At 35.7% G+C, this 14,002-nt stretch overlaps 1 protein-coding gene across 3 annotated transcripts in view; it reads left to right on the top strand.

Annotated features, from left to right (window-relative positions):
• Nucleotides 1-14,002, top strand: part of CTNNA3 (catenin alpha 3) — a 1,783,100-nt gene that overhangs the window by 1,595,538 nt on the left and 173,560 nt on the right. For all 3 annotated transcript variants that reach the window (XM_030941008.1, XM_030941007.1, XM_030941009.1), the window contains exon 14: nucleotides 5,734-5,826. In XM_030941008.1, coding sequence (XP_030796868.1) covers nucleotides 5,734-5,826 — 93 coding nt within the window. The remainder of the gene's footprint in view (nucleotides 1-5,733; nucleotides 5,827-14,002) is intronic.

Raw genomic sequence — 14,002 nt, 5'->3', positions numbered from 1 at the left:
ATTATTGATTCAATACTTACTAAAGACAGAAAGCAAAGGAGTAAACATTCTCCACAGCTCAAAAATGGTCCCATGGTTTTCACATGAAATTGATCAATAACAAAAGCTTGCCAGTAATTAAATTATTTGTTCCTTTATTCAGCTAGGAAATAGAAAAATTGACCACATACTATGTGCCATTTCATGTCCTCAGAGTGGAAAACGAGACAAACAACATCCATATTTTCATGTAAGTTACATTCTAGCAGGGGTAAGACCAAAAATATATCCCACCTGCCAAAAAAAGTCCCACCTGCCAAAAATAATGAAGAAAAAATATAATTTTAGGTGAAAATCATGAAAAAGGACCTAAAGAAAATATACAGACTAATATAAGAAATAAATGCAAGGGGAAAATGGTTAACTTTAGTCAGACTGGCCAGGGGAGACTTCTCTGAGTAGAGAGCATCTGAGCTCCCATGCTGAGAAAGATCCAGTCTGCAAGAAGGGGTAAATAGAAAGACACAAAGAGCCTTAAAACTGACTTGGAAACTACTGACAAGTGGGACATGTTTGAGGAGAAAAGGGGTCAGTGTAACAGAAATGTCACTAGTTTCTCGAATATTTATAAGGTAGAGTGCCAGTCTCATGGTCAAAGGTGTGGGGCAGGAACTTTAGTGTGTGTTTGTGTGTGTGTGTTCGTATGTGTGTGTTCAACAAGGGACATGTCTTAATTTTCTTTAATTTGGCATTGGGTCATTGATGTATTTTTATTTTTAAAATATGTTTTAATTCTGAACTCTCCATTCTGACATTGCAAAATCATCCTACGTTACCACCTCAGCTAGAATGAAATCACTGAACATGTGACATTAGCCTCCTGCTTGGGATGGACATTCATAGCGTGTTTCCTAAGAGATTCTCTGAGTGTGAGACCACTTCTGACATGACTATGGCAGTTATTTGATTGTAGTAAGTCAGTGAAAGCTAGCCAGTGAATGATATTTATAATAAATCATGTGAATGATTTAGATCAAACACAATTCTGAGAAGAAACCAAGCATGACTCCTGTTTTCCAGAGTATTTGTAATTCTTTTTATTTCTTCTTTATTTTCTTCCTGTTTCTTCTTTGAAATTTAGCAACTGCAAGTATCTTTTTTGTATTTTAATATTAAATATTTATAAAGTCTGTGCAAGTGAATTTTTAGTTGTAAGAAGGCCACCTGTTTCATTAGGGATGCTGAAGGAATTAATGAGATAATGTCAATAGAAAGGATTGGACCCCTCGTGGAAAAAAGGATATATATATATTTATATATATATACACACATAAACACACACACACATATATGAAATTTACTGTGACCCTGAAGTCTTAATGTTTTACTACTATGTTATTGCTGCCCTGGCTTTTATGTAAATACCTCAGCCTGAATGTTTTCAACTTCAACTTCTATACTTGTCTTTGGCCTCTTTTGCATGAATCAAGTGAGATAACAACAGTAATGATAATCTATAATAAGCATAAACAATATTAATAATTTAGTCTTAATATTAATAAATAACATTAATAATTTAGTATTTCCTAGTCACTGAATAATGTCCATCATGTTGTTTTATCTTTACAATAACCCTAAAAATTAGGTAGTATTTATGCTATTTTACAGGTGAAGAAACTAAGCCTATTCCAAATCACTTTTGGGCTGCCTAAGGAAGACTCCATAATAAGCCAGAGGTAAAATAGGAAGATAGGAAATATATTTTCACATTTTGACTTGAGAAATAACATTAATATCTGCATTGATTAACACTTTTTCTGAAAAAAAAAAAAAGGGCTCCCTTCATCTTGGTCTGGTTTAGAGACAGCCCAGCTTAAAGAAGACAAATTATTTCTATCATCCCTGAGAATCATGCTAGAGTGAATCTTTGCTAAGATCAGTTTAAGAGATAATTTCACTCTTAGACATGATTAAAGTCCAATTAAAAGAGATCTCTTACATGGAGTTTAGAAGGAAGCAGTGCAGGGGGAATTATATCAAACACTGTTTAGAACAATGACATTTAGATAATCAAACTCAGGTAACTGTAACTAGAGACAACTAGTAAAAGTACCATGTCAACCCAAAATAATGTCTGTGTAGAATCCAAAGTACAGAAACATTGGTGGCTTATCCAAAGTCCCAATTCAAAAATATATTTGGATTAAAATGGATTAAAATTATTAAATTTGGAATAAAAGTGATTAAAATTTGGATAAATTTATATAAATATTTAATAAAAATATAAAGGGTTATATTGGGATGAGGTATAGAATAGTGGAGAAAGAAGAGGAAAAGCAACAAACAGAAATAAACTTTTGCCACAACCCAGCTATGTCTATGGGCTAAGCTCTTACCCAAAGCATCTTAGTACAATTGAGCCTCACAACAACCTTTGGAATTAGGTATTATTATCCAAATTTTATTCAGAGGGAACCAAACTTTAAAAGAGAACACATATTGCCCAAGGTCCCATAATCACTCATTAGAGGACCAGAACTCAGATTCGGTCTGGATTACTCAATATTATAGGGCCTTTCTAATATATAACACTGCCTCTAAGATGGTTAATCTTTCACAGAATGGAAATTGATTAGAAACATACACACACACACACACACACACACACACACACACACACACACGCACACACAACAAAACTTGCAGATGTTTACCAGATAGGTAGAAGCAGACTATTTTAAGAATGCATGATCCAGGGTACTCTGTCATCCCTCCTCTCCCCCTTTCTTTTCTTTTCTTTTTTTTTGAAATGGAATTTTGCTCTTGTTGCCCCGGCTGGAGTGCAATGGCATGATCTCAGCTCACTGCAGCCTCCCCCTCCTGGGTTCAAGCGATTCTCTTGCCTCAGCCTCCCGAGTAGCTGGGATTACAGGCCTGTGCCACCACTCCTGGCTAATTTTGTATTTTTAGTAGGAACAGGGTTTCTCCATTTTGGTCAGGCTGGTTTCAAACTCCCGACCTCAGATGGTCCACCCGCCTTGACCTCCCAAAGTGCTGGGATATTTGCTGTTTCTGTTTTTTGTCTTTAGTACTGGAGGAGTTAATATATTGCCCTCAAAATTATTAGAGTACTCCTATCTCTTTCTTAGTTTCCACTTAAATTGTAGCATGTTGTGTTTAACCATTTATTTTCACAGTACCATGCAACACCATGCCTTAAAAAATGTGAAATGCTGTCAGCAAGTGTTTTGAACACTCTCCCACTGATTTTGTTCATGAAAAGAAAAGGTCAGTTTTTGTAGCTTTGCAAGAAAACTATTAGTCCCGTGTTAAACACAAAGAAAAGCACAGAAGTATGTGGGCGTAAATGGTAGGCTTATTTCTTCCTACAGCATCCCCAACAAAAATGGCACTTTTGACTTCTGATAGCAGCAATGGTTCTTAGTTTGTTACTTTATTTTGGGGGTTGAATAAACAATTGGAGTGGATGATGAAGTTATTTGTCATTGAATGATAGGATGTAACCCAAATAATAAACAAGAGACATTTATAAGAAACAGATCACAGTGGGGACACCAGACAACCTTCAGCTGCAAAACAACAGGGCACAAGAAAGAGAATTTGATTAACTGAATTTGTTCAAATATTGATATAACAATGAGGGAAATTGCAAAGATGCTTCCTCAAGAATACTGTGAAAAGAATATACAAAATGACTAATAATGAGATATATGATTGTATAGAAATTACATAGTAATGAATTCATGCTATTAATACCTAAGAAGAAAGAATAAATTGTTGTAAGATAATAGCTGCACGTAGTTGCAGCAAAGAAGGATTGCAAAGAGATCAACATATAGATTAAAAATAGCACATTGAAGGCTTTGGTAAGAGGGGAAATGTTAATATCTGATAGGAATTGGTTGAAATAAGTGCAAAATGCTCCTCTGTAAAGGGATGGGTATTGCTCAGTGCAAGTGTGTGAGAACAAAGAAAGTGCTGGTTAAAGATCTATGAGATGAGAAAGAATCTGAAGCCATTAATGAATAGGAAATTGGTAGTTTTGCTCTATAATATGAGCTAGTCATCGAATGTCCCCATCTCTGGAGTGCTCCCAAGAGATGAAAGGCTCTTGGCAACCCTGAAAATAAACAGAATGTCTGTGTATAAAGCAAGATTTAAGGCAAATCAGAGCTAGTCTAAGGAGACAGGATCTGCCCCTTTCCAGTCTTCAACAACCGTATGTGCATGAAAGATACAGACCCAAGGACATCTTCTACTTCATTTTTGGTTGTTTTCTATGAAACCTAAATACCTATTTTCTGGGTTTGTCACCAGGATTTTGTAGCAAAGGAATCATATAGAGTGGAATAATAGACATTGGAGACTCAGAAGCAGGGAGGACGGGAGAGAGGTCAGGAATAAAAAACTACATATTGGGTACAGTGTACACTACTTGGATGAAGGGCCCACTAAAATCTCAGACTTCACATCTATGCAATTCATCTGTGTAACCAAAACCTACTTGTATCCCCAAAGCTATTGAAATAAAAAAAAAATATTGAGACCTTGTGCACTGAAACAAATACTAGGCTAATTCTTGTTAAGTACTTTGACCTGTATTTGCAAAAATGACAAGGAAGGCATGTCCTTGCCTCACAGAATAGACAGTTCAACAATTAGCTGCCTAATTCAGCAACGATATATTAAAGTATGATGATCATGATGGCAGTTAAAGTAGAGGGGGCTAGGAAACACTTGGCAGAGAATCCAGCCCAGTCTAGAGGATTCCTAAGCAAGACACCTCCCTGAGAAAGAGGTATTTAAGCTGAAATTGAAAGAAGCAATGGAAGTTAGCTAACTCTTCATAAAAGACACTGAATTTCAAGTTAAATTATTTATTAAGTCCCTAAAATTTTAATTTCTTGATAATTTCTGGTGGCATTTTGATGATATATGTTTTTAATGATAATTATCTAATGCATTTATCAACTGTAAGCATCTTAGTTTGCAGTAACCACATAACATAGTGGGTAGCCAAATTGCTATTTGCTGAAATAAAATTTTCCTTGTGATCATTTTTTTGCTTTCTTTTTCTCTCACAATTTATTGGGATATAATTCATATACCATAAAAACTCACCATTTTAAAGGATAAAACTCAGTGTTTTTTAGTATATTCGGAAGGGTTTGTGATCATTCCTACTATCTAACTGCACAACATTGTTATCATCTCAAAGAGAAACCACATACCCATCAATTGTCATTGCCCATTTCCCCTTTCCCCTAGCACCTAGAACCAGTAATTAAATCTCTATCTCTGTAGATTTGCCTGTTGTAGACTCTTCATGTAAATGGGATCATACAATATATGGCCTTTTGTGGCTGGCTCCCTTCACTTAGGATGTTGTTTCCAAGGGTCACCTGTGTTGTGGTGTGTGTCAGTAGTTTGCTCCTTTTTGTGGCCAAACTATATTCCATTGTACACATGTACATATTTTGTTTATCCATTCGTGAGTAGGTATACATTTGGTTTCCATTTGTTAGCTATCATGACTGATGCTCCTGTGAACATTTGTGTATACATATTTGTGTGGAGATATGCCTTCGTTTCTCTTGAATATACAACTGGGAGTGAAATTGCTGGGTCATATGGTAACACTAGGATTACGCTTTTAAGGTACTGCCATGTTGTTTTCCAAAGAAGAAATGCTTTTACATTCCCACTGGCAATGTTTTTGCTTTCTTTCTATAGACCCCAGAGGAACTGGAGGATGTTTCTGACCTTGAAGAGGAACATGAGGTCCGCAGTCACACCAGCATTCAGACCGAAGGGAAAACTGATAGGGTATGTCACTTCCCCTAGTGGGAGAAGCATTACTGTGTCATTGAAGGCTGTGCCCTCCCTTTGTCAATCTAGGCAACCTCTAACAGGTGGGACTCCTGGATCTGGAGCTAGTTCTGTGAAGCACATGGAGAAAAGCCTTAGCATCAAGGGAAACCACATGAGAGGAATTATTTCCTCTATCTTGAGAGCTCACAGTAAGTCCATTTCAGGTCATGTACTGAATCACTCCATACTGCTTTTGATCTTTATAGGAGTCATGGGAATATAAAAGTGAAATATGTACATGTTTGCTTAGAGTAGAAAAAAGAAACGAAGAAGTTGTAAATATACTCCGAAATTCTAGTGGAAAAGAAAACTCATCTGAGTCAATAATCTACTTTTCTTTCTCAACAATAACTTCTCCTGTGCCTGCCCCCAAAAACACACACACACACATCACCACCACCACCACCACTGCCACCTCCACCACCACCATGACCACCACTATCACACACAACTCCAAATATGTTCATTCTGATTTCTGAATTACTCTGAGATATTGTACTTTACTTTACTCCCACCCAGTGCCTGGGTATTTTACCTATAATCCTTTGGATTTCTATTTCCTAAGAATGGAAAATAAGTGAATACACTGAAAAACATCTAATTTTAAACAGATGCAGAGAGTTAGATTCTGTTTCTACTATTCTTTTGGATTGCCTTTTTAAAAATCCCACAACATATTATGTAAAATAGTTTGCTTCTGTTTATCTACTTTCATACCTGTGAAATGTATGTTAAAAAAGCTATCTCATTAGAACTTAACTCTATCTTTTTATTAACAATAATATCTTGAATTTACATATTTGTTTTTACAGTGTGCTAAGTATTTTCGATTTACTATAAAATACAGGAAATATGGTGAAACATAATATGGGAAAAGATAAATTTGGGAAAGTTCCATGTTTGCAGACATTCAGATTGCCTAGAAATAATATTTATCAGCCAAGAAAATAAAACCTATGTTTTATCAGAAACATTGTTTATCTCAAATTTTGGTAATATGAATATTTCATTTTAGTGCAGAAAAAAAAGTTCTCCAAGTAGACACCATTATTACATAGCTAGATAGATAGTATTTGGTGATATATTGGGAAATGCTACTTTCTTGAGTTTCTTACAGATTATTCGGGTTATTTGTCAGTCCTCTAGTAGCCAATTTGTGTTGAAAACTGTCTAGGGTCACACAGCATCTGGATTTAGTTTCCATCAAATCTAGTTGGCATCATTGGTAGAGATCACATCTTATGAATGGAAATTGAATTGGAAACACATTTTGCTAAAGGTAAGCTTTGCTCATGCTTTCAGGGAAGTGGGTGCCTGGTTCATTCAGGCTGATGTCACTGAAGGTGAAGCGTAGGTGTCAAGGCTTACAAAGTAATTGACCAAAGGAAATTTTATTAAAATTAAGGCTCTTTTTAGAATGCCAGAATTAGGATAAACACACCTCAGTTTTTATTCTGGCTTAGAACTTGTAGACGATGAAGACTTGGTTAGAAAACCAAATTTATTCATTTGAAAAATGAGATGAATAATACCATAGTTTCTCACAGCATCATTGGTAACTTCAAATAAGATAATGCATATGGAAGTGTTTCAAAAACTTCCACATTATATGATAAGGTGGTAAACTTAATATTACTACTATTTTCATTTGTATTTTTGTTCTTGGTCCAAAGTATAGGCCAGGCCAGCTAGATGACTGGCTGCCCATTATAGGTTACAAACTTGATTATCTCTGTGGTTCTGAATCTTAAGGATCTTTCATAGAGGCCACCGCTCCTAATGTTGTGGAAATTACCCTGAAACTGCTCTGTATCTTGCGTCAGTGTTCTGCTGTGCACAGTTCTCAGACAATCCAGTTCCTTCGGAATATGCCGCTGGGTGAAAACCTCACCACTGTTTAGTGACAAGATAGATCGTGACCACGAAATCGTGAAATCTACTGGTGGCAACATTATATTCAACCTGGCTATTCTCTGCTCTTACAAATCTCCTCTGCATAAATCCTAAATAGGTTGGATTTTATTCACTTCCTGCATTGGGGCTCCCTAGCAACTGCTATGTGGAATTCGTCTGGTAACTGCTCAGTGATGATAACACGTATACAACTTCATATGAAGCGTGACCCCCACATAGAGTGACTCTTGACCAATAGTCCTATTCTATTTCTAAGATAGACAATTTGGAAATGCATTTTCCATGGAACCTGAAAGGGTCCCGAGGAGGATCAAGTGTAACCATGTTGATACTGTGTCTTTAGACTGGCTCTCCTTTCTTTCTTGATTCGTTCTTCCCAGGCTCCCAGTTCTGTTTTCTAATATCTATTTCCCAAACTACGTTCCAATCTCAGACTCTGCTTTTTGGAAGAAAATAATAAAAGAAAATTACTCCACATATACCATTTACTTAAATTTCACATTAACTTTGCTATATTAATATTATTCCAGTTTTACGAATAAGATCACTAAGGCTCAGATTTATGTAACTTGTCTGTTAAGAGGATTATGTCTTCAGACATAATCCTCGGAGACCTTCTGTGATTGCCACATGTCAATTTACTTAGGAAATAAAGTTAGGAAAAGTCCTTTACTAAACAGCAGATAGACTGCCACCAGAGCAATAAACCTGATGTGGCATTAATGGAATGAGAAAGAGGACAGAGCAAAGGGTGTCGTAGCTGTCTGACAAGGGGAAGACACAAATTTTCCTTTATATTTTGAAGAGAAATTATTTTATATTGTAGAAGATTTGATACCAATAACACCCCTTACATTATATCTGCCTTGTGAGTTTATTACAACAGATTCTACTCTCGTAAATTAAGTTTATGAGACAGATGGCCAAGGAAAAGGATAGCTCAAATTTGGTCCTCACCCAAATCACTCAACAAGAACCAGCATTATATTTAGATAGGTTTTACAATATCTACCAGATATCTTGTATTCTTGAGTCCCATATTCTTTATACTAATATCTGTGTTCCATGCTCCTTATTCACATTAACTTAAATAATTCACATAACATAAATAAAATGATATTTATGTCTTCAGTCTCATATCCATCTGAGACATCATTGTCACATTCTAGCCATAATTGCTGTAATTTCATATCCATTGGACTGAGTATAACTTTTGGCACATTTCACATGCACTCTCACTTTGAGAAGATACTATGAGATATTGAAGGAGATTCTGTTGAGAACTCTTTAAATACTCATGCATGCTCAGTGTGGAATTTGGGGTCACAGCACAAGATGAGTAAATGAATTTCTTTTTTGTTGTTGCTATTACTAAAGAGTAAATGCCTTTTTAGTTCTTGGATTATGCAGACTCTGCTGTGTCGAACATGTGCTAGAACCAGGCACTGTTTAGTAATGGAGTGACAGTTATTTATTATCATTTTACTTTCTGTATTTCATTCCTCCTAGCTTCAGCTCAACATCATTTATTATTGTTGTCACTGGTGGCAAATGCCACTAGGCATTGTAAAGGTCTGTAACTCACATAATGATTTAGAGTCTGTGGTCAATGAAAACAAAACATTAAAAGACCAATAATGCATGACTTATGAAGTGGCAATGGAAACAGCACAGGAAATCAGTAATTATCTTAATTATTAAACAGAAATGCTCACTGCACCAATACGTGATTATATCCCGTGATCAGGCATACCAGAGTGACACAGGAGTTTGAGTTTGATACGGGTTCATAGAACATTCTTCACAGAGCTCATTGTTTATTCTGTTCATGCTTTCAACCAGAATAAAATAGGCATCTTTTATCTGAAAAACTCAAATTCAAAAGAGACATGAAAATAGACTTTTAAAAAGAGAATAAAATTTCTAAATGTATTAACAAGATTTTTGTAAGTCCTAAAAGCTTCCTAAAATGTTATATGACATACAGACATACAAACATACATTATTTTGTATTTAAACAGAGCAGTGCGTGATACTATTTAACACATTGTAGTTTACAGAACATTTTCAAATTGGTAGCTTATTTATAAAAAGCCCTGGAGCTTATTTTGTGTTATATTTTCCTTTTGGTTTTACTAATTAGGAAATGAAACAAAAAATTTAAGTAGTTTATGCAAGTCGTATTGACTGGGACCAAATATCAGATCTTTTGGCCTCAAACATGTTCTCTTTCCAGTACAGCATACTTGTGAACTGGAATAGTCTCATCATCCCTTAATATTATCATTGATCTACTATTGCAACAGCCAGTATTATAGAGTTGATATTATAAATTGCTGTACTAGAAAGATGATTTGTGAAACTGAAGACCATAAACCTTAAAATCAGATGTATTTAAACCTTGCAAATTTCTACATGTCCCCATCCTGCAATCTTCTATCAATAGCAAAATCGGTTTGTTGATTACCATTCAGAAACTACCTGGTAATGCCCAGACCCTGACAGTCTCTTTTAGTGAGTCACTTCACCTTGATCTAGTGGAGTATTAGGCAAGTCGATATAGCAGGGGATCCTGCAGGATAAGGATCCAAAGTTAGTTCCCACCACGGAATCCAGAAGAGCAAAGGCAATTGCTCCTTAGTCATTCTCTCATCACGTTGTTCTGTGTGATATTTCAATAAAACGAGAATTCTAATTTCTAGAAGTTTTTCCTGTTTTATTTTCTGCAATGGGGCAGCAGTCATAATAGAGACTTAGGAAATTATTTAAGTTGCAGCAGGGTGGCAGCTGAAAGTTCCTCAAACTTACCTGGATAATAACTGTGGGTTTAAAAAGACTCCTCATAAAATTGATTGAAAGAGAGTTTTGGGAATAGAATAGGTGAGCAAATGACTTGCCTTTTATAGAACTGCTATAATGTATAAGCCAAGAGGATGGACTTTGGAGTCACATAAACCTTGATTCAAATCTTAGTTCTACCAATTAGTATCCATATGACCTTCATAAAGTTACATTTCTAACTTTCAATTTTCTTATCTGTAATATCATGATGATAATAATAATATCTATTTTATAGGTGTTTTTGAAGATTCAATTAGATATCTGAAAATTCTTGTTTGGTTTTTGGCACATAGGAAATGAACAATAAATTTTGATTTTTATAAAATGAATCGCACGAAAAGTGCAGATCTTTGTGTACTCCTGATGTGCTTTGACTTTTTATTCAGTAGCTCAGGGAGCTTTGTAAATACAAATCTCTCTATCTCCTGATATGTGACTACTTGGTTTCCCGTTTCATGGTACTAAGTGCTTTTGACATCACTGACACTTTACTATCAGAAGTCTTCTGAAATTGTTTTTTTCCTTAAGAAGGGGACTAATCAAGAAGTGCTTTAAGAGATTAAAAGGAAGAAGGCATTGTGATTCTTAATGATGCCAGCATGTTTATGTAAATCTGTATTCACATAAATAAGCTAGAACTGAAATAGATATCCAAAAAACCTATTCTTGTTAATGCAACCTCACAGAAAAGTTGACCCAGTAGTTGTCAAGTTCTTATTTCCCTCATCATTTATTAAAATGCCTGGCTCTGCACTGGGAGTTTTTCTTCTTCGTGGAACTTTGGTAGCTTGGTAATCCATTGGTTTCTGTCTCTGTCAGTTCTCATAAAGTTATATAGGACTCCAACTTTTCTATTTTTAATTTTTCTGCCAGGCACAGTGACTCACGCCTGTAATCCCAGCACTTTGGAAGGCTGAGGTGGGTGGATCACTTGAGGCCAGGAGTTCAAGACCAACCTGGCCAACATGGTGAAACCCCATCTCTACTAAAAATACAGAAATTAGCTGGGCGTGGCAGTGTACACCTGTAAACCCAGCTACTAGGAAGGGTAAGGTGGGAGGACTGCTTGAATCCAGGAGGCGGAGGTAGCAGTGAGTGGAGATTGTTCCCACTGCACTCCAGCCTGGGTGACAGAGTGAGAGACTGTCTCAAAAAAGAAAAAAAAAAAAGAGAAAAAGAAAAAGAAAAAAGAAAAAACAACATTTAATTATTCTAGACGTATAATGATTTTTTTAAAAAGAGAAAAAATACATCTCATTCTGATATTTATTGGATGCATGTTGGAGACAGTTCTGCAAGTAGCCATTTAAAATCACCTCTTCTTTCTTGGCCGCTGTCCAAGAAGAAATATTCTACAGTCATTCTTTCCTCCGCCTATACAACTTGAAATCCAGTAAGGTCCAAATACTAAATCAAAGGTTTTGTTCTGTCTCACACAACTTAAACTTTGATTATAGTGTCTTGTAGGTGAGAGGTGAGAAAGGAAATTTGTTTAACAGCACTGAATTAGACCAAGTAAGATTTTTATTTTAGGATATTTGAAGCTGCTATTTCAAATTGCTGGAATTGAGTTTAATGAATAGAACATAAAAAACAAAACATTTAAATATTATAATTTCAACAAGAGTCATTTCATATTTCATTGTGACCAGGTTACACTACCTTTTTAAAGATACATTATTCGTCATATATACTGATTACCCCAAATTACAGAAATTGTAATATGCAGTCTTTGTTTGATGACTAAGGTCTGTCATATGTTTAACATTATATTCACTTAAGAGCATACAGTTTGTCAACCTGCCCTGCTTTAGAGAAAATCTCTGGGGCCATTGAATCTATATAAGCTCTATAAATAGAAGTAAATTAGGACAGAAATAAGAACAGTTGCCTAGGTTACTGGACACAACCTCAAAACGTCAATATCAACAGATGAACTGGAACATATCAAATCTTAAAATACTAGCGATGATTCTTAGTGTAAAAAAAAAGCCGTGTAAACTTCATGTTGTAGATAGGAAAAACTGCCTCACTTTTGCTTGTTTACATGCAGTTAGCTGAATATCCTTCACTATGAAAGTAGAAAAAAAATTCCATGGAGGAGTGGTTTACTCTAAAAATTAAAAACATTTTAATAGGCCATAATCATTATCAGAATATACTCTCAATAACTCAAATTTGTACGGAATTACCTTGCAAAATATTGGGACACATGACCTCATTACCATCTTCATGATCTAATTTGGGCTTATTATAAAAAACAGTTTGAATAAATCTAGATAAAATTACATTAATCAGCAGCAACACAGCAGGCAATACATTTTCTCATCATTGGTTTCCATCATTTCAATTTTATGTTTGGCAGTAACTCTGCTCTCCTATCTTTCTGGGTGATCTTTTTCATATTTTTCATGGTTTATTTTTCCTTTATCCATTTTTGAACATCAGGATTTATTAGAGTTCTGCTCTAAGCCCTAAAATCCTCCAGCTCTTCCTCCTACTTTTCTTAGACATTCTCACATAATCTCAAGGTTTCAAATATCATATATAGGCACATGATTCTAGTCTAGCCCTGTCTTTTCAGCTCTGACTACATATATTGGGAGGCCTACAAATTTCCTCTCCTTGAAATAATCACAGGCATCTGTGGGTCTCACTGTTTCCAAATCCAAATGCACCACCTTAATCCACTAATCTACTCAAACTCTTACATTCCTTAAGGCACCTCTGTACATTCAGTTGCACAAATCTAAACTCAGGAATAGTTTTTGAGTCTTCCCATAGCTAATCATATAACATATTCTGGCTTTACTCTCCTCTAAGTATTTTCTGAACTTCTCCATTTTTCACCACCTCCACTATCACCACTGTCAAGGAAGAATGGCGCCAAAGTTAAATAGGAGAGGAAGACTTTATTCAAGGCTTTTGCAATGGAACAAAGGCTAGAACTCATTCTGAGCTCAACTCTGCTGAAACAAAGATTTTTCAGAGATGAGGTGAGAGGGATTATAGGCCATCAAGTTTGCTAACTGGCTTTACCCAAAGAAATAGTAAAACTTCTAATAAATGCTTTCTTTATAATAGGAGATAGGTTTACAACTTGGAGAAAGCCATTTTCAAGCAGAGGGGAACATTCATGCCATCTTGGTCCCTTCTTTAGTTCAGTCACTGGCACCTCTCACCTAGATTTCTGCAGTATGTTCCTAACTTGTCTCCTGCCATCAGTTTTGTAAACTTCCAGTGTCCATACTTAAACTCCCATGATATTTCCAAAGTGAAAAAGCTGTCATCTGTCATCATACATAAAAGCCCTTTTAGGTCTTAGTGTCACCCCTTGCCCTTAGCATGAAATCCAATCTCCTAATGCCCTCTGTAA

This window comes from Rhinopithecus roxellana, chromosome 11 (assembly GCF_007565055.1).
Source record: "Rhinopithecus roxellana isolate Shanxi Qingling chromosome 11, ASM756505v1, whole genome shotgun sequence".
In the NCBI taxonomy this organism is placed as follows: domain Eukaryota; kingdom Metazoa; phylum Chordata; class Mammalia; order Primates; family Cercopithecidae; genus Rhinopithecus; species Rhinopithecus roxellana.
The sequence above is the reverse complement of the archived record's forward strand: the minus strand, read 5'-3'. Positions and strand labels throughout refer to the sequence as shown.